Source organism: Hemiscyllium ocellatum, chromosome 33, assembly GCF_020745735.1.
Source record: "Hemiscyllium ocellatum isolate sHemOce1 chromosome 33, sHemOce1.pat.X.cur, whole genome shotgun sequence".
In the NCBI taxonomy this organism is placed as follows: domain Eukaryota; kingdom Metazoa; phylum Chordata; class Chondrichthyes; order Orectolobiformes; family Hemiscylliidae; genus Hemiscyllium; species Hemiscyllium ocellatum.
The window spans coordinates 24418892-24441799 of record NC_083433.1 but is presented as its reverse complement, the minus strand read 5'-3'; the positions used below and the strand labels follow the sequence as shown (position 1 = coordinate 24441799).

Sequence of the window (22908 nt, the reverse complement as noted above, 5' to 3'; positions counted from 1 at the left end):
CCAAGATTTTTGTGCCACACTTGTCCTGGTTCTTTGTTGTACAACATGAAGATTTTCTTTTTAAAACAAAAAGAGCCTCCAACTTGAAATTCTTACCATATGTTCCTCTATTTACCAAATATATGGCTGAAAAGAAATGTAACAGTGGCTTAAATAAATGCAGACTAAACATTACTAAGCCACAGAGCCTAGGAAGGTCAGATTTAACACCTATTAGAGTCAGAGATGTACAGCACAGAAACAGATCCTTTGGTCCAATTTGACCAGGCTGACCAGATATCCCAACCCAATCTAGTCCCACCTGCCAACACGCAGCCCATATCCCTCCAAACCCTTCCTATTCATATACCCATCCAAAATGCCTGCTTTGATTATTTCGTTGTTGTTTTGATGCAGTTTTGAATTTTGCTTTTTCCAAGGCATGTCACTTTGGGCCATCTTAACTGCACTGGATCCATCCCACGTACTGAATTATCAAGGGAGCTGAGAATTACTTAACAATGTCAAGCCTGGCAATTTTTTTCCCTGTTTGTCTTTAATGTAATTCCCTTTGGATCATTGTTTTGCAACCATTTTAGTGGAACAAACAAGCCGGTTTATTGTAAGGAAATTATGCTGCTTTACATCAAAGAAAACTAGTTTGTTTGGTTAACTGTTTGTTTAACAGATGCTCTTGTGCATTCTGTTGCATTTCCATTCCGTATTGACTGAGAATTTTGCTAATTGAGGCGCAGAAAAACATTAGTTGAGTGACAAAATGGAAATGTTCATTTGCAACAGTGCACAGGATTCTCCTTGCACGTAAACTTCAGGTTGATGACCTTCTAGCATGCCCTGGAATCTCCCAAGAATTTGTTAACCACCCCAGAGACTTGTTGCCTGAGCTCTGGATCAGATTCAGCACACAGCAGGTTTCCATCTCATGACTGTCCATCAGAATGTGCTGACAAATGATTAATACCACAGAAATGCTGACAGTTTGGCGTGTAAGTATTTGTCTGTTAAATTGCAGTGGGGAACGGGCACATCACTTCTATAATGGTCTTGCTGTTTGAAAATGTGTGGTTGGCTTCAAATCATTTTAAGCCTTGATACTGAATAGAGGATTGCTTCAGTGAAATTACTTAGCTAAGAGGTGTGAGGTAAAAGGTGCAGAACCTGTGTTCTGGCCTCTAAAGTAGTCTGGATTAATGGGTGCCAACATTGTCAGCTTGAATATCCATTGTTTGAGAGAGAGGAGAGGCCAGTCATCTGGAGGTTCACAAAGCAGTACAGGGGAACCTTGATTATCTGAAGGACACAGGCAGGAAGAGTTTTGTTTGGTTAATCAAATGTCGGATAATTGTTTAGCTAAGCATCTTGTGGATAATCCAATTTTCGGGTAATCGAATGCCGGATAATCAAGGTTCCTCTGTACACACTTTCCTAAGGAATTTCAAACCAAAAAAGAGAATGTCCTAAAATGCTTTAAGGATAATTAAGCACTTTGAAAGTGTAGTTCCCTAAGTACAGCAATCTATATGCATATGTAAGGTTTCTAACTAACCATGTGATATTGAGCAGATAATCATTGAGTCATTATTGGCCACAGGACAGTCAAAATCTGCACAACTGCTTCTACTCCCACAGTTACTTTAGTTTACTTGCTTTTGGGAGGAGATAAAATCAGTACTTCTGACGCTGTAGCACACCCTGAATCTTCCAGTGGGATCAAATTCCAATATTGAGCTAAAAACATTGGAAAGGATCTTGAACTCTGAATCTTCAGAGATGACTGCTACAATTGAACCATTGAACAATGCTGCAGTGGCAACATTAGCCAAAAGAACTTGTGGTACCATCATGCCAGAAGCTACTAAAACACAAGTTCTAGCACATGTATACATTCTGCATACCTGCGGCTTTCTGGAACAATCTGGTACAAATTCAAATTTGTAAATTCACATTAATATTTTCATTTTTACAATGTGTTGATAAGTGCGATCAATTAATTTCCTTAACTGTCATTAAACTGGTGAGACACTCTGCTCACTAGCATTTGCCACGCCACTAATTCTGACTTTTTTTTAAATTAATTTGTGGGATTGGGTGTTGCTGGCTGGACAGCATTGATAGCTCATCCTTATTTGCCCTTGAGAAGATGGTGGTGAGCTGCAGGGAGGGTATTCCAGGATTTTGACCCAATGACTGTAAAGGAACGGCAGTTGATTTCCAAGTCAGAGTGGTGAGTGGCTTGGAGGGGAACTTGCAGGTGGTGGTGTTCGCAAGTGCCCGCTGCCCTTGTCCTTCTGGATGGAAGTGGTCTTAGTTATGGAAGATGCTGTCTAAGGATCTTTGGTGAACTTCTACAGTGCATCTTGTAGATAGTATATACTGCTGCTACTGTGTGCCCATGGTGAAGGGATTGAATGTTTGTAGATGTGGTGCCAATCAAGCGGGTTGCTTTGTCCTAGATGCTGTCAAACTTCTTGACTGTTGTTGGAGCTGCACCCATCCAGGCAAGTAGTGAGTATTCCATCACACAACTGACTTGTGCCTTGTAGGTGATGGATAGACGTTGGGGTGTCAGGAAGTGAGTTACCTGCCACGGTATCCCTAGTCTCTGACCTGCTGTTGTAGCCATTGTGTTGTGTGGTGAGTCCAATTGAGTTTCTGGTCAATTGTAACCCCAAGGATGTTGATAGTAATTGTGATGGTAATACCATTGAATGTCACGGGGTGGTAAATAGTCACTGTCTGGCATTTGTGCAGCGCAAATGATACTTGCCAGTTGTTGGTCCAAGTCAGGATATTGTCCAGATCTTGTTTCATTTGAGCACTGACTGCTTTGGTGTCTGAGGAGTCGCAAATGGTGCTGCACACTCTTCAATCATCTGCAAACATCCCCACTTATGACCTTATGACAGAGGGAAGGTTGAACCTAGAACATTACCCTGAGGAACTCCTGCAGTGATGCCCCGGAGCTGAGTTGACTGACCCTCTTCCTTTGTGCCACATATGATTCTAACCAGTGAAGTGTTTGCCCACGATACCCATTGATTCCAGTTTTGTCAGGGCTCCTTGATGCCATACTTGGTCAAATGCAGCCTTGATGTCAAGGGCTGCCACTCTCACCTCTGGAATTCAGCCCTTTTGTCCATGCTTGAACCAAGGCTGTAATGAGATCAGGAGCTGGGTGACCCTGGCAAAATCCAACCAGTTGTCACCGAGCAGGTGCTGTTTGATAACACTGTTGATGACCCCTTTCATCACCTTACTCATGTTGGAGAGTAGACTGGCCAGTAATTGGCAGGGTGGGATTCGTCCTCCCTTTTTGTGTATAGGACATAGCTGGATAATTTTACACATTGACATGATGCCAGTGTTGTAACTATAATGGAAGAGCTTGGCTAGGGAATCAGCAAATTCTGGAGCATAGGTCTTCAGTACAATTGCCGGAATGTTATCAGGGCCTATTGCCTTGACAGTATCCAGTGCCTCCAGTCGTTTCTTGATACCACATGGAGTGAATCGAATTGGCTGGAGACTGGTATCTGTGATCCTGGGGATCTCTGGACGAGCTTGAGATGAATCATCCACTTGGCACTTCTGACTGAAGATTGTTGCGATTGCATCAGCCTTATCATTTACACTGATGTGTTGGGCTCCTCCATTATCAAAGATAGGGATATTTGTGGAGCCGCTGTCTCCAGTGAGTTGTTTAATTGTCCACCACCTTCATGACTGGATGTGGAAGGACTGCGGAGCTTAGATCTGATCCATTGGTTGTGGGATCGCTTAGCTCTGTATATTACTTGCTGTTTATGCTATTTGTCACGCAAGTAATCCTGTTTGGTAGTTTCACCAGGTTGACACCTTATTTTTAGGAATGCCTGGTGCTGCTCTTGGCATACCCTTCTACACTCTCCATTGATCCAGGTTGATCCTCTGGATTGATGGTAATGGTTGAGTGGGGGATATGCCAAGCCATGAGGTTACAGATTGTGCTGGAGTACAATTCTGCTGCTGTTGATGGTTCACAGCGCCTCATCGATGCCCAGTCTTGAGCTGCTAGATCGGCTTGAAGTCTGTCCCATTTAGCATGGTGGGAGTGCCACACAATACAATGGAGGTTATTCTCAATGTGAAGGTGGGATTTCATCTTCACAAGGACAGTGTGGTGGTTGCTTTTACCTATGCTGTTATGGACAGGTGCTTCTGCAGCTGGCAGATTAGTAAGGATGAGTCAAGTATGTTTTTTGCTCTTGTTGGTTCTTTCACCACCTATCACAGACCTAGTCTAACACTCCTATCCTTTAGGACCCAATCACCTCAATCAGTAATGCTGCTGCCGAGCCACTCGTGGTGGTGGAAATCGCTGCTGCTGAAAAATCAACGTAGTTTACAAAATCCCATGCAAGGACTGCACAAAACACTACATAGGACAAACAGGAAGACAGCTAACAACCCACATCCATGAACACCAAGGGGCCACGAAACAACACGACCAGCTATCCCTAGTAGCCATACACTCCGATGATAAACAACATGAATTTGATTGGGACAACACCACTATTATAGGACAGGCCAAACCGAGAACAGCCAGGGAATTCCCAGAATTCGATTAACAGACACATCGACCTAGACCCTATATACAGGCCACTGCAGCGAACAGCTACTGACAACCGGAAGCGACAGATTCAAACCAGTATAAATGCCGGAGGAATCAGCTTCACAGGAGGCTCCCAAGCACTGAAAATGTCACCTAGAAAGGGGACGAAACGTTTGCAAGAAAAACTCCCAGCTCGGCGAACAGAACCACAACAACGAGCACCCAAGCTACAAATCTTCTCACAAACTTTGAACTTCTGTTTTGTACCTTGTAGGTTGTGATGATACTGTCACTTTAAAAGGTCATTTTCACCTGAAAGGGAGGGAAGGGAGGTTGTAAATGCAAAGGTGCAGAACTGGCTACTGAAGACGGCTTAAGTAAATGACGTGTGAGGCCTTTAAATTTTTTAAAACGTTGGGACAATGAAAGAAGCTTGAATGGGAATGGCCAGCTGTAATATCAGAAGCTGTTTGGAGTCTGAGTTGGAAACTTCAGTGAATGATTCCTCACTGCTACTTTCGCTGGAATGTCTCGAGATATGTTCCTCCTCAATTAGAGAATGGCATGTCAGAATCTGTCTGCATTTTCCTTTTTGCCAAGGGGTGTGTTTATGGGATGTTACTATATTGTTACTTGGTAATAGGTGCTGTATCTGTTATTCAGTTAAGCTTTCCAATAGTTATAAATTTCTCTTTCTTTTGTTTGTATTTTAACTGTAGTATTTAAATAAATTGTATTTTGCTTAATATTATGTAGTTTGACCAGTCGTATCACATCTGGAGCATGAATTTCACATCTACCTTTTAAAATAATAAAAAGTTAGGGTCTAGGCTTCTTTAAATATTTTCAGGGGTCTGGTCTGATCCACAACAAATGGTAGTTCATAGGCTTTGGGGCATCAAGTGATAGGTACCATTGTTAATGACATTGCTTTATTGATGATAGAGTGTAGACTAAGGGACTTTTTGTGAACAGAACATACCTATTGGGTAGATGCCAGTATTGTAACTGTACTGGAACAGCTTTGCCAAGGGAACAGCAGGTTCTGGAGCACAAGTCTTCAGTACTAATGCTGCAATGTTGTCACGGCCCATAGCCTTTGTAGTTTCCAGTGCTTCCAACTATTTCTTGATATCATGTGTGGTGAATTGAATTGACTGAAGACTGGCATCTGTGATACTGAGAACCACTGGAGGACGTAAATATATTTGTAAGCTGCTGAAATATAATCAATGTAACTATTTGACTTTTGTATCTTCTTTTGGAAAGAAACAGGCAAGAACACTTATCAAGTGATTTAGTGTCTTCACATCTCAAAACATTTTAACTTGCTTTGAGTTTTTCTGGTGCAGTATTTGACCCTATTGCAGCAGCCATTCGGTACACAGTGATCCCGGGAGCAAATTTGATTTTTGTTCTTTGTATAAGATGGTTTGAATTACAATAGTGAATGTTTATAATTCCCGTTTGGGTGGGAAGTTCTTTGATGGAAATTGCTTCAGCTCTGTGACAACTAAACCACCCTGTTCCCTTTGTGATTGAACAACATTGTCTTCAGGTGGGAACATCTGGTTGTGCATTCTTACCATACAAGGCCCTTGGCAGTTTATCTCATGACAATCTAGGTGTGGCTGTTTGTGGAATGTGATATTAATTACACTAGGTATGAAAGATTGCATTACAGCTCTTGCAATTTAGGGTCATATTCTAGTGGTATGAGTTCAAATTCAATCTTGTCAACTAGGAAATTTAAATTGTTAATTTGATAATTAAATTTGGGTTAAAAAATCTAATATCAATCATGGCAATCACAAAATTCATCTGTTCACTAACGTCTATTCTTTGAGGGGATAAAATTTGTTTCTTAGCTCATTTGACTAGTATGAATTCTGGACCCACAGCAATGATTTTTATTTACTTTTTTGTAAATGACCTGTTAAGCCACTGTGTCTCAAGATGTGTGCAGAAATAGTGCTGGACTTGCCACTTATTTTCATCTTGTGAATCAGTTAATAAAAGAAAACCAGCTTGCTGTAGATTCTGTATGCTATTACTGATGTTTGGTTTACACCACTAATATTCTGAGATACATTAATTTCCTCACCCAATATGTCCCCCGTTAACTACAACTTCTATCTACTAATTTTGATTTGAACTGTTTTGGTGGTGTTTGTATAAGCTTTTTCTTTCAATCAGTTTTTAAGGCTGTATTGCAGTTTGTTTGCAATGAATCATAAATTAAGTATTCATGCCTTGTGAATGTCTAGCTTATACCTATTGAAAGTCTTATATTTTCAGCACTCAAAATCTGCAGGCAGGTGAAATCATTGAAAATTTACAGCCAATGCTGAGTATTTGATAAAAAGCCAAGCATCTTGTAAGTTTTTATGGACCACCTGCATTGAATCACAACACATCTTTAAAGATAAGGTTGCATGCAAATCTATGGTCTGAAAAAGGAATGTCGCCTTTTCATCATTTTCAACTCCTCCACCCAGAATGTTGAATTCTCACCGTCTTTTTAGCACTGAGGCAGGCAGCTAAAGACCTCAGTTTATTGTTTGTTTAAAAGGATGATGCTTTTAACAGTTCAACAATTCTGCAGTTAGAGTTAAGCCAAAAGTATTTTGATCCTGACTGGTTTCCAAGTGAACAAAGGACATGAGTGAGTGACTGATCGGGAAGAAAAAGTGTCTGTTTTTAAAGGGTTAAAATCTGAAGTAGATGTGATTACGTAAGTGAAATCCCTATAGGAATCAACTGAAATATTGCTGACCTTGTGCACTGGGCAATAGATTGGCTGGCTTTATTTCCACGCTGTGATTTATGTCTACTGAATGAGAGGCTTAAGATGAAAAGTTCCCTAGGTTGGCCAGAGGATGTTAATATCAAAAGTCCTTTCTCCCCAACAGTCCTGTTCAAAGTTCATGCACCTGTGGCCCTAAGTCCAGAGAGCATACAATCCTTGGCTACCGCTTCTGAAAATATTGTCAACTTCCACAGGTACATGAGATAACAGTCGATGTTGGCTACAGCTCTCACTCTCAACCCCTCCACTGATTTGATTATACTGCTTGTCTGATATTCCAGTTTGGGTGAACAGAAATATCTATAAATTACAATAGATTAAATAAGAAACCCCATTTCTTAACCTAATCATTAGATTACCTACAGTATGGAAACAGGTCCTTTGGCCTAAGGGGTCCACATCGACCCTCTGAAGAGTAACCCACCCAGACCCATTTCCCTACCCTATATTTACCCCTGACTAATCCATCTAACACTATATGGGCAATTTAGCATGGCCAATTCACCTGATCTGCACATCTTTGGATTATGGGAGTAAACCAAAGCACCCAGAGGAAACCCACACAGACACAGGGAGAATGTGCAGACTCCATACTGACAGTTGCCTGAGGCGGGAATCGAACCCAGGTCCTTGGTGCTGTGAGGCAGCAGTGCTAACCACTATGCCGCCCCCTAAAAAAACAATGATAACAGCACAAAGAGGTCAGGCAAGACTGTTCATGACCTTTTGACGTATTTTGTACCTTATATAATTCTGACCATATATCGAGTCCATTAGCAAGATCTCTGGAATCTCACCCTGTATTTTTTCATCTGTTAAATACTTGATCTGTTTGTTACCTTTAAACTTGCCTATATTTATTCTATCTTTCTTTCACATGACCTTCCTGTCTGCCTTTCATTTCCATGCTTACTAATTTACCTCAGCTCCCAGTCTGTTAACGTCACTGTGAACTTACCATTATGTTTTTGAGTATTTGAGTTTGCTCTGTAACCTCTTCAACATGATGAGACAGTTGTTGCAATTTTCCTATTTGCATCCCTGACTTCCTTTTTTCCATCTTTGGCAATGCTGTTAGCTCCATAGGCTCTAAGCTCGAGAATGCCTTCCTTAATTATCTCCATCTCTGTCCTCTTCTAAGATGCTTCTGAAAACTTACTTCATTGACCAGCCTGACTACTTCTCTCAATAGTCATAGAAGTCTACTTCACACAAAAAAAGGCCCATAGCCCACTGAGCTGCGCTGTTCAAAAGCAACTATCTAACTATTCTGGTTCCTTTTGTACCTTATTTTGATTGTTTGTTTATCCTTCTGTGAAGTAACTTGGAACATTATGCTATGTTAACGGTGCCAAATAAATCCAAATCATTGATTAGTAAGGTGACTATGCCACTGAACAGCTGTCTTTCATTGTCATTTTTGGAAGCATCTTGATGGAGGAGAGATGAACTAGAATAAAGTTTGAAAATCACCACATTAGTTCCATTAAGTGGATGATTATAAATTTAACCTTGTTTTGTCTATTGTATGTTAGACTTTGAACATTACTTTGTTCTAACTATATTAGGTGAATGCCAAGTAATGCTGAGAAATTGTTTTCTAAGTTTAGATTTGAGTCACTTAGATCTTTATTTTATTCTGTGATAGTCAGAATATCCCTGTAATCCCCAAATGTGTACCTTGTGATGGCATTAATTATGTTATTATAAGTATAGTCAGAGAAGGTGTTTATATTTATATCTTGCAACCATCTGGCAAATGAGTTGTACTTCACTCAGTGTTACGTAATGATCCTAATGGGACTGACCCAGTTTATTTACTCAGGCTTAAAGATTCGATTATGTGGAACATTTTAAAGAAGGCTTTACTTGGTCACAAGATCCAAAACTCTAGGCAAGGGGATTCTAAATCTTGGTCTAATATTTTGATACTTTGTTTAAAAGTGATAGGGATGAAGTAAAGAAGTAGATCCATTAACTCATTAAATTATGTGCTTATTATTTTAATCTGATTTTCTTGCATAATGTCGAATTAAGTGTTCCTATGATGATCTAGCATTGGTTATAAAATTTGGAACCTCATTGGACCCTGTATTTTTTTAATTCCAAGATCTTATGAATCATTTGGATGTTGAATGAACACTTAAAATCTATTGCTAATTTTACCTTGTAAACTGTTGAGCCTTGTTGCCTTATTTCTTTTGTAAATGTATTTCTGCTTCCTTTCTCAGACCAAAGGATGCAATCAGGGCCTTGAGGAAGAGGCTTTCCGGAAACAAAAACTTTCGGGAGGTGATGCTGTGCCTAACGGTTAGTCTTGTGATTTAATTTTAAGGTGCAGGTAGTTCTCCTATAACGCCTTAGTTGCACTCCAGCAAAACCTCGCTTAATAGAAAATTGCTTAATAAAAATAATGGGACCTATGAGAAAAGTGGGGTTAGGGGCTGACCAGCAAAAATATCACTCACAATTGCTCAAAAATCACCCTAATGCAAAGTATAGCGCAGCCTGAATGAAGGTTGAAATTATTTATTAACAAAGCAAAAATAAATTTAACACAGTACATTTAAAAAATGTAAGAAAGCTGTTTTCTGTACTCAGTACCTTTCAGAAAGCTGTTCTGTCAGCTGCTGAAATTGGCGCATGCGTGGGCTGGCACAAAGACCGGCTCTGACAACGCACATATGTAGAACAGCACAAAGACTTCGGCGTGGATATCAGCGCATGCGCAGAATAACATGAAGACTGGCACCGAATTTGCTTGTGCGCAGACACAGGCATGTATGCAGAACGGCAAGAACATTTGGCGCGTGCGCAGCACAAAATGTGCAAACCGATCCCTGCTGGAATTGCGCTACTGCCAACAGACGTAGGCATTCTCCAAAATACCATGGGACTAGATTGGGTTGGGATATCTGGTCAGCATGGATGGGTTGGACCAAAGGGTCTGTTTCCATGCTGTACATCTCTGACTCTGTGACTCTAATTGCCTTTATTTGTTGTTTTTCTAATATCCTTTTCACCTTGAATCATGGCAGTTGAAACTTCTGTTCATAAAATAAATTTAAGAATTGAAATACATTGATCCAGACTTTATCTAGCAGTAGGTAATTTAAAGAAATCCAGCTCTGCCTTGTTAGATGGGCAGTTTTTGTTTTGAGTAAAAAATGAGGTCTGCAGATGCTGGAGATCACAGCTGCAAATGTGTTGCTGGTCAAAGCACAGCAGGTTAGGCAGCATCTCAGGAATAGAGAATTCGACGTTTCGAGCATAAGCCCTTCATCAGGAATAAGAGAGAGAGAGCCAAGCCGGCTAAGATAAAAGGTAGGGAGGAGGGACTAGGGGGAGGGGCGATGGAGGTGGGATAGGTGGAAGGAGGTCAAGGTGAGGGTGATAGGCCGGAGTGGGGTGGGGGCGGAGAGGTCAGGAAGAGGATTGCAGGTTAGGAGGGCGGTGCTGAGTTGAGGGAACCGACTGAGACAAGGTGGGGGGAGGGGAAATGAGGAAGCTGGAGAAATCTGAATTCATACCTTGTGGTTGGAGGGTTCCCAGGTGGAAGATGAGGCGCTCCTCCTCCAGCCGTCGTGTAGTTGTGTTCTGCCGGTGGAGGAGTCCAAGGACCTGCATGTCCTCGGTGGAGTGGGAGGGGGAGTTAAAGTGTTGAGCCACGGGGTGATTGGGTTGGTTGGTTCGGGCGGCCCAGAGGTGTTCTCTGAAGCGTTCCGCAAGTAAGCGGCCTGTCTCACCAATATAGAGGAGGCCACATCGGGTGCAGCGGATGCAATAGATGATGTGTGTGGAGGTACAGGTGAACTTGTGGCGGATATGGAAGGATCCCTTGGGGCCTTGGAGGGAAGTGAGTGTGGAGGTGTGGGCGCAAGTTTTACATTTCCTGCGGTTGCAGGGGAAGGTGCCGGGGGTGGAGGTTGGGTTGGTGGGGGGTGTGGATCTGACAAGGGAGTCACGAAGGGAGTGGTCCTTGCGGAACGCTGATAGGGGAGGGGAGGGAAATATATCCTTGGTGGTGGGGTCCGTTTGGAGGTGGCGGAAATGGCGGCGGATAATACGTTGTATGCGCAGGTTGGTGGGGTGGTAGGTGAGAACCAGTGGGGTTCTGTCTTGGTGGCGGTTGGAGGAGCGGGGCTCAAGGGCGGAGGAGCGGGAAGTGGAGGAGATGCGGTGGAGGGCATCGTCGATCACGTCTGGGGGGAATCTGCGGTCCTTGAAGAAGGAGGCCATCTGGGTTGTGCGGTGTTGGAATTGGTCCTCCTGGGAGCAGATGCGGCGGAGACGAAGGAATTGGGAATATGGGATGGCGTTTTTACAGGGGGCAGGGTGGGAGGAGGTGTAGTCCAGGTAGCTGTGGGAGTCAGTCGGTTTATAATAGATGTCTGTGTTGAGTCGGTCGCCCGAGATAGAAATGGAAAGGTCTAGGAAGGGGAGGGAGGAGTCTGAGACAGTCCAGGTGAATTTCAGGTCGGGATGGAAGGTGTTAGTAAAGTTGATGAACTGTTCAACCTCCTCGTGGGAGCACGAGGCAGCGCCGATACAGTCATCGATGTAGCGGAGGAAAAGGTGGGGGGTGGTGCCAGTGTAGTTGCGGAAGATGGACTGTTCCACATATCCTACGAAGAGGCAGGCATAGCTGGGGCCCATGCGGGTGCCCATGGCAACTCCTTTAGTTTGGAGGAAGTGGGAGGATTGAAAAGAGAAGTTATTCAGGGTGAGGACCAGTTCAGTCAGTCGAAGGAGGGTGTCAGTGGAAGGGTACTGGTTAGTGCGGCGGGAAAGGAAGAAGCGGAGGGCTTTGAGTCCTTCGTGATGGGGGATGGAGGTGTACAGGGACTGGATGTCCATAGTGAAAATAAGGCGTTGGGGACCGGGGAAGCGAAAATCCTGGAGGAGGTGGAGGGCGTGGGTGGTGTCCCGAACGTAGGTGGGGAGTTCTTGGACTAAAGGGGACAGGACCGTGTCGAGGTATTGGGAGATGAGTTCGGTGGGGCAGGAGCAGGCTGAGACAATGGGTCGGCCGGGGCAGGCAGGTTTGTGGATTTTGGGCAGGAGGTAGAAACGGGCGGTGCGGGGTTGTGGGACTATGAGGTTGGAGGCGGTGGATGGGAGATCCCCTGAGGTGATGAGGTCCTGGATGGTCTGGGAGATGATGGTTTGGTGGTGGGAGGTGGGGTCGTGGTCAAGGGGGCGATAAGAGGAGGCGTCCGCGAGCTGGCGTTTGGCTTCAGCGGTGTACAGGTCAGTGCGCCAAACTACCACCGTGCCTCCCTTGTCTGCGGGTTTGATGGTGAGGTTGGGATTGGAGCGGAGGGAGTGGAGGGCTGCACGTTCTGAGGGTGAGAGGTTGGAGTGGGTGAGAGGGGTGGACAAATTTTGACTTGTACACAGGTTGCACTGGTACTTGAAGATTACACACTGGGCTAAGAAAGAAAATGTTAAGGTGATCAAAAGTGTGGCTGAAGGTTTGAGAGAGAGCTGAAAGTATTAGGATGTTATTGCAGGAAGTGAAGCCTAAATGGTGGTAGATGCAGTGAGCAGAAGGAAAATAAATGCAAGGTTAGTAGCAGGGAGAATTTGAAGAGATGGCTGTGGTGTAGGAATAAGTTGGAGCTAGTAAAAGGAATGAATTATAAATAGAAGACTGGGTGCCAATGTCGGCAGAGAAAGGAGTTGATGGAAAAGCAGGACTTGGTTTGGAATAGGATGTGGACCACAAGTGTGAAACCTCAACTCTGACCAGTTCTTGGAGAATGGGAGCATAAAGAGTATTGGAGTATTTGATTCCAGACATGCAAAGACATGTATGAGGAATTCCGTAATGAATGGTCTAAAGTTGTAAATAATCTAGTGCAGCATGAGACTCTGGTCAAGGAGATAATGGTGTCTGTGACAGATTTTGAAATTTGGTAACTTTGTATTTAGCTGGATGAAATTATCAGATGGAACTTGGGACACTGAAGTTAGAATAGTGGGATCAGGTAATTCAATTCCATTCCTTTCATTTTGTTAGGACGGGCTACCGTCCCCGTGTTCGTTTGAAGGAGAGAAACACTGGATCTGATTCAAAATATAAGCTGTTTACTGAGAGAGAGACGTACACAAAAATACAGTGAGGTGTTTACAGCTCACTGGAGAAAGCGCCTTCTGTCTATTGTTCTCTTTGTCTAGCTTTTTAGCCCCTCGCATCCCAGTGCTACATCCTTATTTGGTAAAACTCAGAATTTTCATATGTGATTGGGTCTTGCCTGATAACGTTCTATTACCTCAGTTTGAGCTACGTGTATCTAGACACGGCTCTAATGTCCTGTTATCTCTCACCCTCCCTGGGGCCTCTTCAGGCTATGCCATCAGCTTTTCAGTCTGTTCTTAGTGTAACATAATGGCTTACTGTTGTCTAGTGAAGCTAACAAGTTCCAGACTTGCTAATACTACCTTACGTGAGCACTACCTAACAATAAAGTTTCTTACACTGCCTAACCTTAATAATGGATCCCAACAATTTACATTTTTTAAAAATGCCAAATCAAGCCATTGAAGCTTTTACAAAAGGCAAGAAGGGGCCTAAATAACATTCAGTAATTGAGCAATAACAACATAAGTGCAACTTCAGTTTAACTGTATATGTAGGAAGCCTGAATGGAGGAATTCCCTACCACAGTTCCCAGGTAGGAAGAGCTACCTGCCTAATGTCCCTGTGACTCTAACATGGTAGAATCTCCCATTGTATTTGAGTGCGATAGAAATCGTTCAGCTCGTGTCTTAACTGCATAGTTTCCCCCTTGTTCAGCTTTGAGTGTCATGTTGGCTGTGGTGGATTGAGAAAATGTACAAAAGTTTAATGGTTGACAAAGAATAGCTAATATTTAAAAAGGCTTTTCCAATAAAAGTTAAAGATTGAGTTGAATCAGGTTTGCCCAAGAAGCAACCCATGGGTTGAACATTGAGTACTATCAAGTTGATCAAAATACAAGGCAGTGTAACTGGATAACTTTGTTTTTGTTTTAGGAACTAAACAATTGGAAGGAATTAGTAAAAAAGTAGTACTTGAAAAGAATTATATCCAAGAGCGTTGAAGGAGGTGGCTATAGAAATAGTGGAGACAACTGGCATGTGTTTGGATGTGCAGTGCAGTATGAGCAATTTTTACTTGGGCTGAGATCTGGAGCTGCACGGTGTGTCTGCAGGCTGGCGATTGGCATGGGGAGGTCACTAATGGGTGGGGTCAAGTAAGGAGTGTTGAGCACAACTGAACACTGGGGTAGAAGACTATAAAGGATGACTGCTGGACAGTTCTGCTCCTGGGAGAAGACCAGATATTCACTCCCTGCCAAGTGCCAGCCCCGAAAAACAGTCATCAAAAACATGGAACAAGCTTTGTGAATGTATGAGAAATGGAGTATCATAGAGTCACAGCATAGAAACAAACCCATTTGCTCACCATGTCTGTGCTAACCAACAAACACTAAGCTGCATTAATCCTATTTACCTTCTGTTGGTCCATAGTCTACTGTGCCCTGGCATTTTAAGTACACATCCAGATGCTGCCTAAATTCTGCGGGAGTGTCTGCCTCCTCCACCCTCTCACGCAGCCCATTCCATATTTCCACCATCCTCTGGGTGAATTTTTTTTGTTAGATCTCCTCTAAATCACTTACCTCCTCATCTTTAAACTTATATCCTCTGGTCTTAGACAAACTTGCCTTGAGGAAGAAGTTCTCACAATCTACTCTGCATAATTTTGTATACTTCAATTAATCGTCCCTCAGTCTCTTCTACTCCAAGAAACACAAACCCAGCCTATCCAGTCTCTCCTCATAACTGAGGCTTTTCAACCCAGGCAACATCTTGATAAATCTCCTCTGCACCCTTCCCAGTACAGTCACATCTTCTTCTAATATTGTGACGATCAAAACCACACAGAGTATTCCAACTGTGGCCTGCTCAAAGTTTTTATAAAGTTGTAGCAAGACATCCTTGCTCCCGTACCCTTCACCCTAGCTAATGAAGGCAAGCAACCCAAATGCTGCTTTCACTACTCTCTGCCTATGCTGACACCTTCAGGCATCTATGGATTTGCAGATCTTTGTTCCTCAGTGCCCCCGAGGGGTCTAGCATTCATTGTGTATACCCTTCCCTTGTTAGACCTCTCAAAAGGCATAACACCCTATACTTGGATTAAATTCCATCTGCCGTTGCTTTGCTCAATTTACCAGCTGATCAATATTAGTCTGTAGCCTGAGCCCATCCTCCTCTGTATCAAGAACACCGATTTTCATGGTGTTACTGATTTAACTATTTGAATATGAATGTGAAAGGTATAATGTAAATAACAAACAGCAAGGGTCCGAGCACTGATCCCTGTGGTTCATGAGCCAGGCTTCCGACTAAAACAAGAACCTTCCACCATCACTGCCTGCCTCCTATTTGTAATCTGGTTTTGGATCCAGTTTGCAAAGATCCCATGGATCTTACCTTTTCGGAGCAACCTTTCATGTGGTACCTTGTCAAAGGCCTTACTGAAGTCCTTGCAAAACACATCAATTACACTGCCCTCATCAGTATAGAGTTATAGAGACTAACAGTATGGAAACAGGCCTTTTGGTCCAACTCGTCCACGCTGACCAGATATTGTAAATTAATCTAGTCTCATTTGTCAGCACGTGGCACATATCTCTCTCAACCCTTCCTGTTCATATACCCATCCAGGTGCCGTTTGAATGTTGTAGTTGTCCCAGTCGTCCTCTTCCTCTGGCAGCTCATTTCATACACTCACCACCCTCTGCATGAAAGAGTTGCCCCTTCATTCCCTTTTAAATCTTTCCCCTCTCACCTTAAACCCGTATGCCCCCTAGTTCTCTTTCTCCCAGCCCAGGAAAAGATCTTGTTTATTTACCCTATAAGGTCACCCTGCAGCCTCTGACACTCCAGGGAAAACAGCCTCACTCTATCATCTCTCCTTGTAGCTCAAACCTCCAACCCTGGCAACATTCTTGTAAATATTTTCTGAACTCTTTCAGAAAGTTTCACAACAACCTTCCTGTAGGAGGGAGACCAGAATTTTGCACAAAATTCCAAACGTAGCCTGTACAGCTGTATTTATTTTCCATTTTCAAAAAACAATTAAATTAGTCAGACAGGATCTCTCTCAAACAAATCCATGCTGACCTTCCCAGACTAATCTTTGCCTTTTTAAAGTTTTGATTAATTCTGTCCTTCAGAATTTTTTCCAATAATTTCCCTACCATTTTCATCAAACTGGTCAGTAATTACTTGATCTATTCCTACTGCCCTTCTCGAACAAAGGAACTGTTAGCTCTCCTCCAGTCATCAAACACTTCATTTGTGACCAGCAAGGTATTAATTATTATCCACGAGTGTCTGTCCTTACCTCCCACAGCAGCCTAGAACACAATTTGTACACCTGTATACCTGTTAAATGTCTAATACTTCCTTGTTAATATTAAAGTGTTCGAGAACCTTACTATTTCAACTGAAATCCCCAGCTACAATGTCTTTCTCCTCTAAATATGCATGAGAAGTATTCATTTAAGACCTCACCCTTGTCCACTGGCTCCACACACCGGATGCCTTTTTCTTTCTAATAGGTCCCACCTTTTCTCTTAATTTTTAATATACTTGATGAAACCACAGGATTTTTTTTATGCCATCTGTCAAAGATATTTCATGACCCTTCTTTGCCCTTCTAATTTCCTTTTTTAAGTAGCCTCCTAGACTTTCTGTAATTTCAAGGGCCTCCCTGTTTTTAATGCACTGTGTCTGAGATAGGCTTCCTTCCTTTTCTTTATCAAGCTCTGTATCCCTTGACATCCAAGTTTGCCTGGACCTGCTGCCCTTGACCTTCCCTCTTGGAGGAACATACTGACCCTGAATTCTTGCTATCCTACTTTCAATGGAGAGGTGATGGCCTAGTGATGTTATCACTGGACTATTTATACCGGAAACCCTGGTAATGTTCTGGGAACCTGGGTTTGAACCCCACCATGGCAGGTAGTGGAATTTTAGTTCAATAAAATCTGGAATTAAGAGTCTAATGATGACCATTAATCCATTGTCTGAAAAACCCAGTTGGTTTACTAGGGAAGGAAACTGCCATCCTTACCCAGTCTGGACATCATATGGCACCAGACCCAAGGGTCATGAAATATCTTCGACAGATGGCACCAGACCCCCCCCCCCCCCCAGCAATGTCGGTGGACTCTCAACTGCCGTTTGGACAATTAGAAAAGGGCAATAAATGTTGGCCCTTGGCCCAGTCTGCAACACCCATCTCCTGTGAATGAATTTTAAAAAAGACCCCCACTTTCCAAATGTAAATTTAGCTGAATGTATCAGCTCCCAGTCGATGTTGCCAGATTTTATCTAATGACATTGAAATCAGCCTTCCCTTAAGTTGTGTTTAACCTCTGCACTTAACGACTTTGAAACTGCATTTTGGTCACTGTTCCCAAAGTGTTTGCTCACTGGAACTTCAACCATTTGATCAGCTTTGTCCCCAAGTATTCGGTCTAGTACTGCCCCCATCTCCGATAAGGCTATCTAGGTCCTGCACTTCAAAAAATGTCTGATTCTTTCATACTAAGATGATCCCGGTTAATTCTAGGAAAGTTGTAATCTCTTGTTTCTTTCATAACTTTTTAATGTTTGCTTCAATATTTGCTGTTCTGTCTCTGACCGTTTGAAGGCCTGTGGTATAATCCCAAAAGATTAACTGTCCTTTTCTTTATTTCTAAGCTCTTAAAATGGCTTCATTTGAAGGCCCTTTCAGGATGCCCTTCCTCACTACTGCAGTGATGGTTTCCTTTATCAATCATGTAAGGACCCCACTTCTGAAACCACCACCCACAAATATCGGACCTAAAACTTCTATATCCTGGAACGTTAGCTACCAATTCTGTCCTTTGTTCAACTATGTCTCAGTGATTGTAACATCATTATATTCCCAAGTACGGATCAGTGCTGTAAGTCCATCTGCTTTACCAGTCAAGCTCTTTGCATTAAAATAGGCACAATTTAGCTTTCCAGACTTGCCAAGTGCCTTATCCTGCTCATGTCTTCTCTCCTTATTGGACTGTACTGGCATTCCTTCTATATTTGATTGTATTGATTTCCAGCTATACATTGACTCTGACTCTGGTTTTGTGCCCCATTTCCCTGACAGATGATTTTAAAACCTCCCCAATAGCACAAGCAAAGCTCCCAGCAAGTAAATTGGACCCATTCCGGTTTAGGTATTACCTATCCAACTTGTTTAGGTATCACCTATCTTGAAAGCTATCCCAATGATCCAAAAATCTAAAGACCTCCCTGACTCTGGTACTAGTGAGGCAACATAGCATTCAGGATTCACATTTACTGCTGCAGAACCACCTGTCAGTTCCCCTTACAATTGAATCCCCTGTCACTAAAGCTCTCCTGTCCTCTTCGTTGATTAGATTTTTAGATTAGACTTACAGTGTGGAAACAGGCCCTTCGGCCCAACAAGTCCACACCGACCCGCCGAAGCGCAACCCACCCATATCCCTACATTTACCCCTTATCTAACACTACGGGCAATTTAGCATGGCCAATTCACCTGACCCGCACATCTTTGGACAGTGGGAGGAAACCGGAGCACCCGGAGGAAACCCACGCAGACACGGGGAGAACATGCAAACTCCACACAGTCAGTCGCCTGAGTCGGGAATTGAACCCGGGTCTCTGGTGCTGTGAGACAGCAGTGCTAACCACTGTGCCACCGTGCCGCCCGATGGGAGAGAGTATGTAATTCAATACTGAGTGAGATACCTGTACCATCTTGCTCACAAATATCCCTTCCCTCAAAAATCATCTACAAAGCTGGCTGGAAGAAAAGGAAAAAGCAAAGCCGAGAAGCAGACTGCATCCAATCTCCATTTTTGTATGATTTCAGCAGAGACTAACTTGAACGATGCATGAATAGTGGTAAATGCTACTTCAGTGTTTCTAAATGTAACTCTCTCTTTGGTCTGCTGTCTGCCTCATTCCCTGCTGGTGAGCATTTAAGGTCTCATCTGGCTCTTTCTAGTTTTACTGCTTAACTGAAAATAAAAAAGAGAAGCTTTTTAAGTCCACTCTACTGTGTGTCATTTATCTTAGTACCCCACCCTCCCAGAAGGATAGAATTTGAATTGTGGCTCTGTCATGTAAAAAGTTACACAAATATTTATTAAATCGGCAAAGCGACCAATAAAAATGCCAGAAAAAGTGGTACCAAGGTGACCAAATAAACCCTAAAAAAGAGGAAAACAGAAAATGAATGTAATTTGTGAGAACTGTAAAGGCAGACTGTAGACGTTTCTTTGTGAAAAAGAAAAGATTAGGTAGAACAATGTGAGTCCATTGCAGGAGACCAGTGAATTGGTGGTGGAGAGCAGGGCAATGGTAAGAATGTAAACAATTACTTGGTCCCCATAGAATCCGAAACAGAGAGTCTTCCAGTAATATTATGCAGCCAGCGGACTTGTGAAACTGAAGAACTGAAAGGAATTAGTAAAGGTGTAGTGTTTGAAAAATTTAACTGGATTTAAAGATCTTGGATGGAATAAGTTTTTATCCCAGAATATTGAAGGAGGTCTATATAGAAATAGTGGGTGTGTTGATGGATGTCTTTCAAGATTCTGAAAAGGTTCCTGCGCATTGGAAAGTAGCAAATGTGATCCCAGCCAAAAACAGAAATTGCTGGAAAAGCTCAGCAAGTCTGGCAGCATCTGTAGAGAGAAATCTGAGTTAACGTTTTGGGTCGAGTGACCCGAAACCCTAACTCTGATTTCTCTCCACAAATGAGCTTTTTCAACAATTTCTGTTTTTGGTTCGATTTTTATTTAGAATGTAACCCCAGTATTTAAAAAGGGAAGGAGAGGGAGCATTAAGAGCTCTCGACCTGTTAGTTTGTCAATACTTAGGAAAATGCCAGAATCTATTACAAAGGATGTAAAAACTGAGCACCTGGGGAAAATCTCTCACTTGAGGGTGATGAGTCTTTGGAATTCTCTAGCCCAGTTATGGTCTCTCTTATACTATATCACTATAGTCGAGGCAGTCACTGATTTGGATGGGAGCAAGCCCAAATTTATTCAAACATGGTCCTGGCAATACAGTAAGTAAATCACCAAATCCCTGGCTTTGCTGGTTTCTTCCTGTGCTTGTATGAATCCCCACTAAATGTTTGATCACTGTCTCTAGACGATAGTCTTGGTTTTGGTTGCTTTAAAAGTTTGCCTAGTTTTGGGTGGTTTCCATATGTTGGGTCATACCTAGGTCTTAGGAAATGCTTCCAGGAGGTGGTTATCCAGTTTAAAAACCCTTAGTTACTACAGTTGACTGATTCTTAGTGGAGCTTTCTTATTTTAGTAAAGCATAGACTTGAAATTTTGATCGAGGTTGGCGAAATAAAGAGCATTAGATTCCATTCAAGTGGATTGGCTTAGTTTAGTTGGGATATTTTGGGCCCAAATACATACAATTTCGGATATATGTCAAGAAGAACCCCCATCAGAGTCATTTGTCTCATGGGCAAATTATTGTTTGCAGAAAGTTGGTTTTGCATCAGGCATGAATGGGGCTAACATAACTATGAGAAACACATTGTGTGGAGAACAGTTGGAGTATAGTTTGTTGATAAAAAATAAATGAAGTTTAAGACTAATTTGTTGATTGTAAGCTCTTTTTGAGGCATTCTAAAAATCTGATTTTAAAATTTCTTCCTTCCTCTTTCCCTATGTACACGTTTGTAGCTTGGTCACAATTATATATCGTGCAGTTTAGTTACAATTAGATTGGATGCTATTAAAATCCATGCTCAATATATGAATATGTTCTGTTTTGAATTTCTCTGAATTTTTTTTTAATCAAATATAGGTTCTAGAAACTTGCGTGAAGAACTGTGGCCATCGATTCCATGTCATGGTGGCAAGTCGAGACTTTGTGGAGGATGTACTAGTAAAAACTATTCTCCCTAAGAATAATCCGCCCACTATCGTGCAGGATAAAGTTTTGAGTTTAATCCAGGTAAGTGATGCTGACAGCCCACAAGTGTCTGGAACCTCTGAATAGTCAGCAGAGGTCATAAAAATATAAGAAAACAAGAGTTGGAGTTGGCCATTAGACCCCTCGAGCCTGATCTGCCATTCGGTAAGATCATGCTGAAGCTAATCATCGCCTTTACTCTGTTTTCTTGCCTGTTTCCCATACTCCTTTACTCTTGGGTAGATCAAAAATCTGTCTTGCTCAGCTGTGAATATATTTAGTCTGAAGAACCAAACTAGTGAGCCTTCTCTGAACGGCCTGCTATGTGATTTCTTTCCCTCATAATGACATCTGAATTGTACATGGTAATCTAGGTGTGTACCTGCCAAAGTCGTGTATATTTAAAGCAAGACTTCCCTATTTCTTGACTCCATATCTCTTGCACTTAAGGTCACATTTCTAGCATGCAGGAAATACCTTATGTTTAAAAAAAAGTTGGCCTTACATTTTATATTAGAAGAATGAGTGTCTATTTTATTAAAGCGTATAAGATGCTACATGATGAATACTGAAAGGATGCTTGACCTCTTCAGGCAATCTGAAGTGTGGAGCACAGAGATTTGTAATTTCGGACTAAAATGTACAGGAATCTTTTTTGAGGATTGATATTTTTGGAATTCTCTACCCCAGAGAGCAACGGAGTCTGGGTGATTTTTAAAAAATATTTGTTCATGAGAAGTGGGGTTTGTTGGCAAAGCCAACATTTGTCAACCATCTCTAACCGTCGTTTAAGAGGGTGGTCTCCAGCTGCTGCCTTAACACTGTGGATCAAATTTCACCCCAAGGTGTCCAACAGTTTATTGGGAAAGGAGTGCCAGGATCTTAACCCAATGACAAAAAGAATCATAGTATATTTAGAATGGTGTGTGGGTTGGAGGGGAACCTGCAGGTTGTGGTGTTCTTGTGCATCTAGTGTGCTTGTCCTTCCAGGTGTTAGTGTTGTGGTTACAGAAAGTGCTTTTGAAGGAGCCTGGTTGAGTTTCAACAGTGCGTTTTGTGGATGGTGCACACTGAAGCCAATGTGTTGGTACTGGTGTGAGATAATGATCATAATGGTGATTAGGGTACTCATAGAATCCCTGCATTGTGGAAGCAGGCCATTTGGCCCATCGAGTCCACACTGCCCCTCCGAAGAGCATGCACCCCAAACCCCTACCTTATCCCTGTAATACTGCATTTTTCCGTGACTAATCCACCTAGTCTACTCAGCCCTGCATACTAGGGGCAATTTAGCATGGCCAATCCACCTAATCTGCACATCTTTAGACTATGGCAGGAAATTGAGAAAACCCATGCAGACAGTCTCCTGAGGCTGAAATTGAACCTGGGTTCTCCTGCTGTGAGGCAGCAATGCTAACCACTGAGCTACCATGCACTCATCTAGTAGGCTACTTTGTTTAGGATGGTGTCAAGCTACTTGAGTGGTGGAGTT

The 22908-nt window shown here is 42.5% G+C and overlaps 1 protein-coding gene across 3 annotated transcripts in view; it reads left to right on the top strand.

Annotated features, from left to right (window-relative positions):
* The window catches only part of tom1 (target of myb1 membrane trafficking protein), a 112746-nt gene that overhangs the window by 34315 nt on the left and 55523 nt on the right, over positions 1-22908 (top strand). For all 3 annotated transcript variants that reach the window (XM_060849205.1, XM_060849207.1, XM_060849206.1), the window contains exons 3-4: positions 9632-9710; positions 21309-21458. In XM_060849205.1, coding sequence (XP_060705188.1) covers positions 9632-9710; positions 21309-21458 — 229 coding nt within the window. The remainder of the gene's footprint in view (positions 1-9631; positions 9711-21308; positions 21459-22908) is intronic.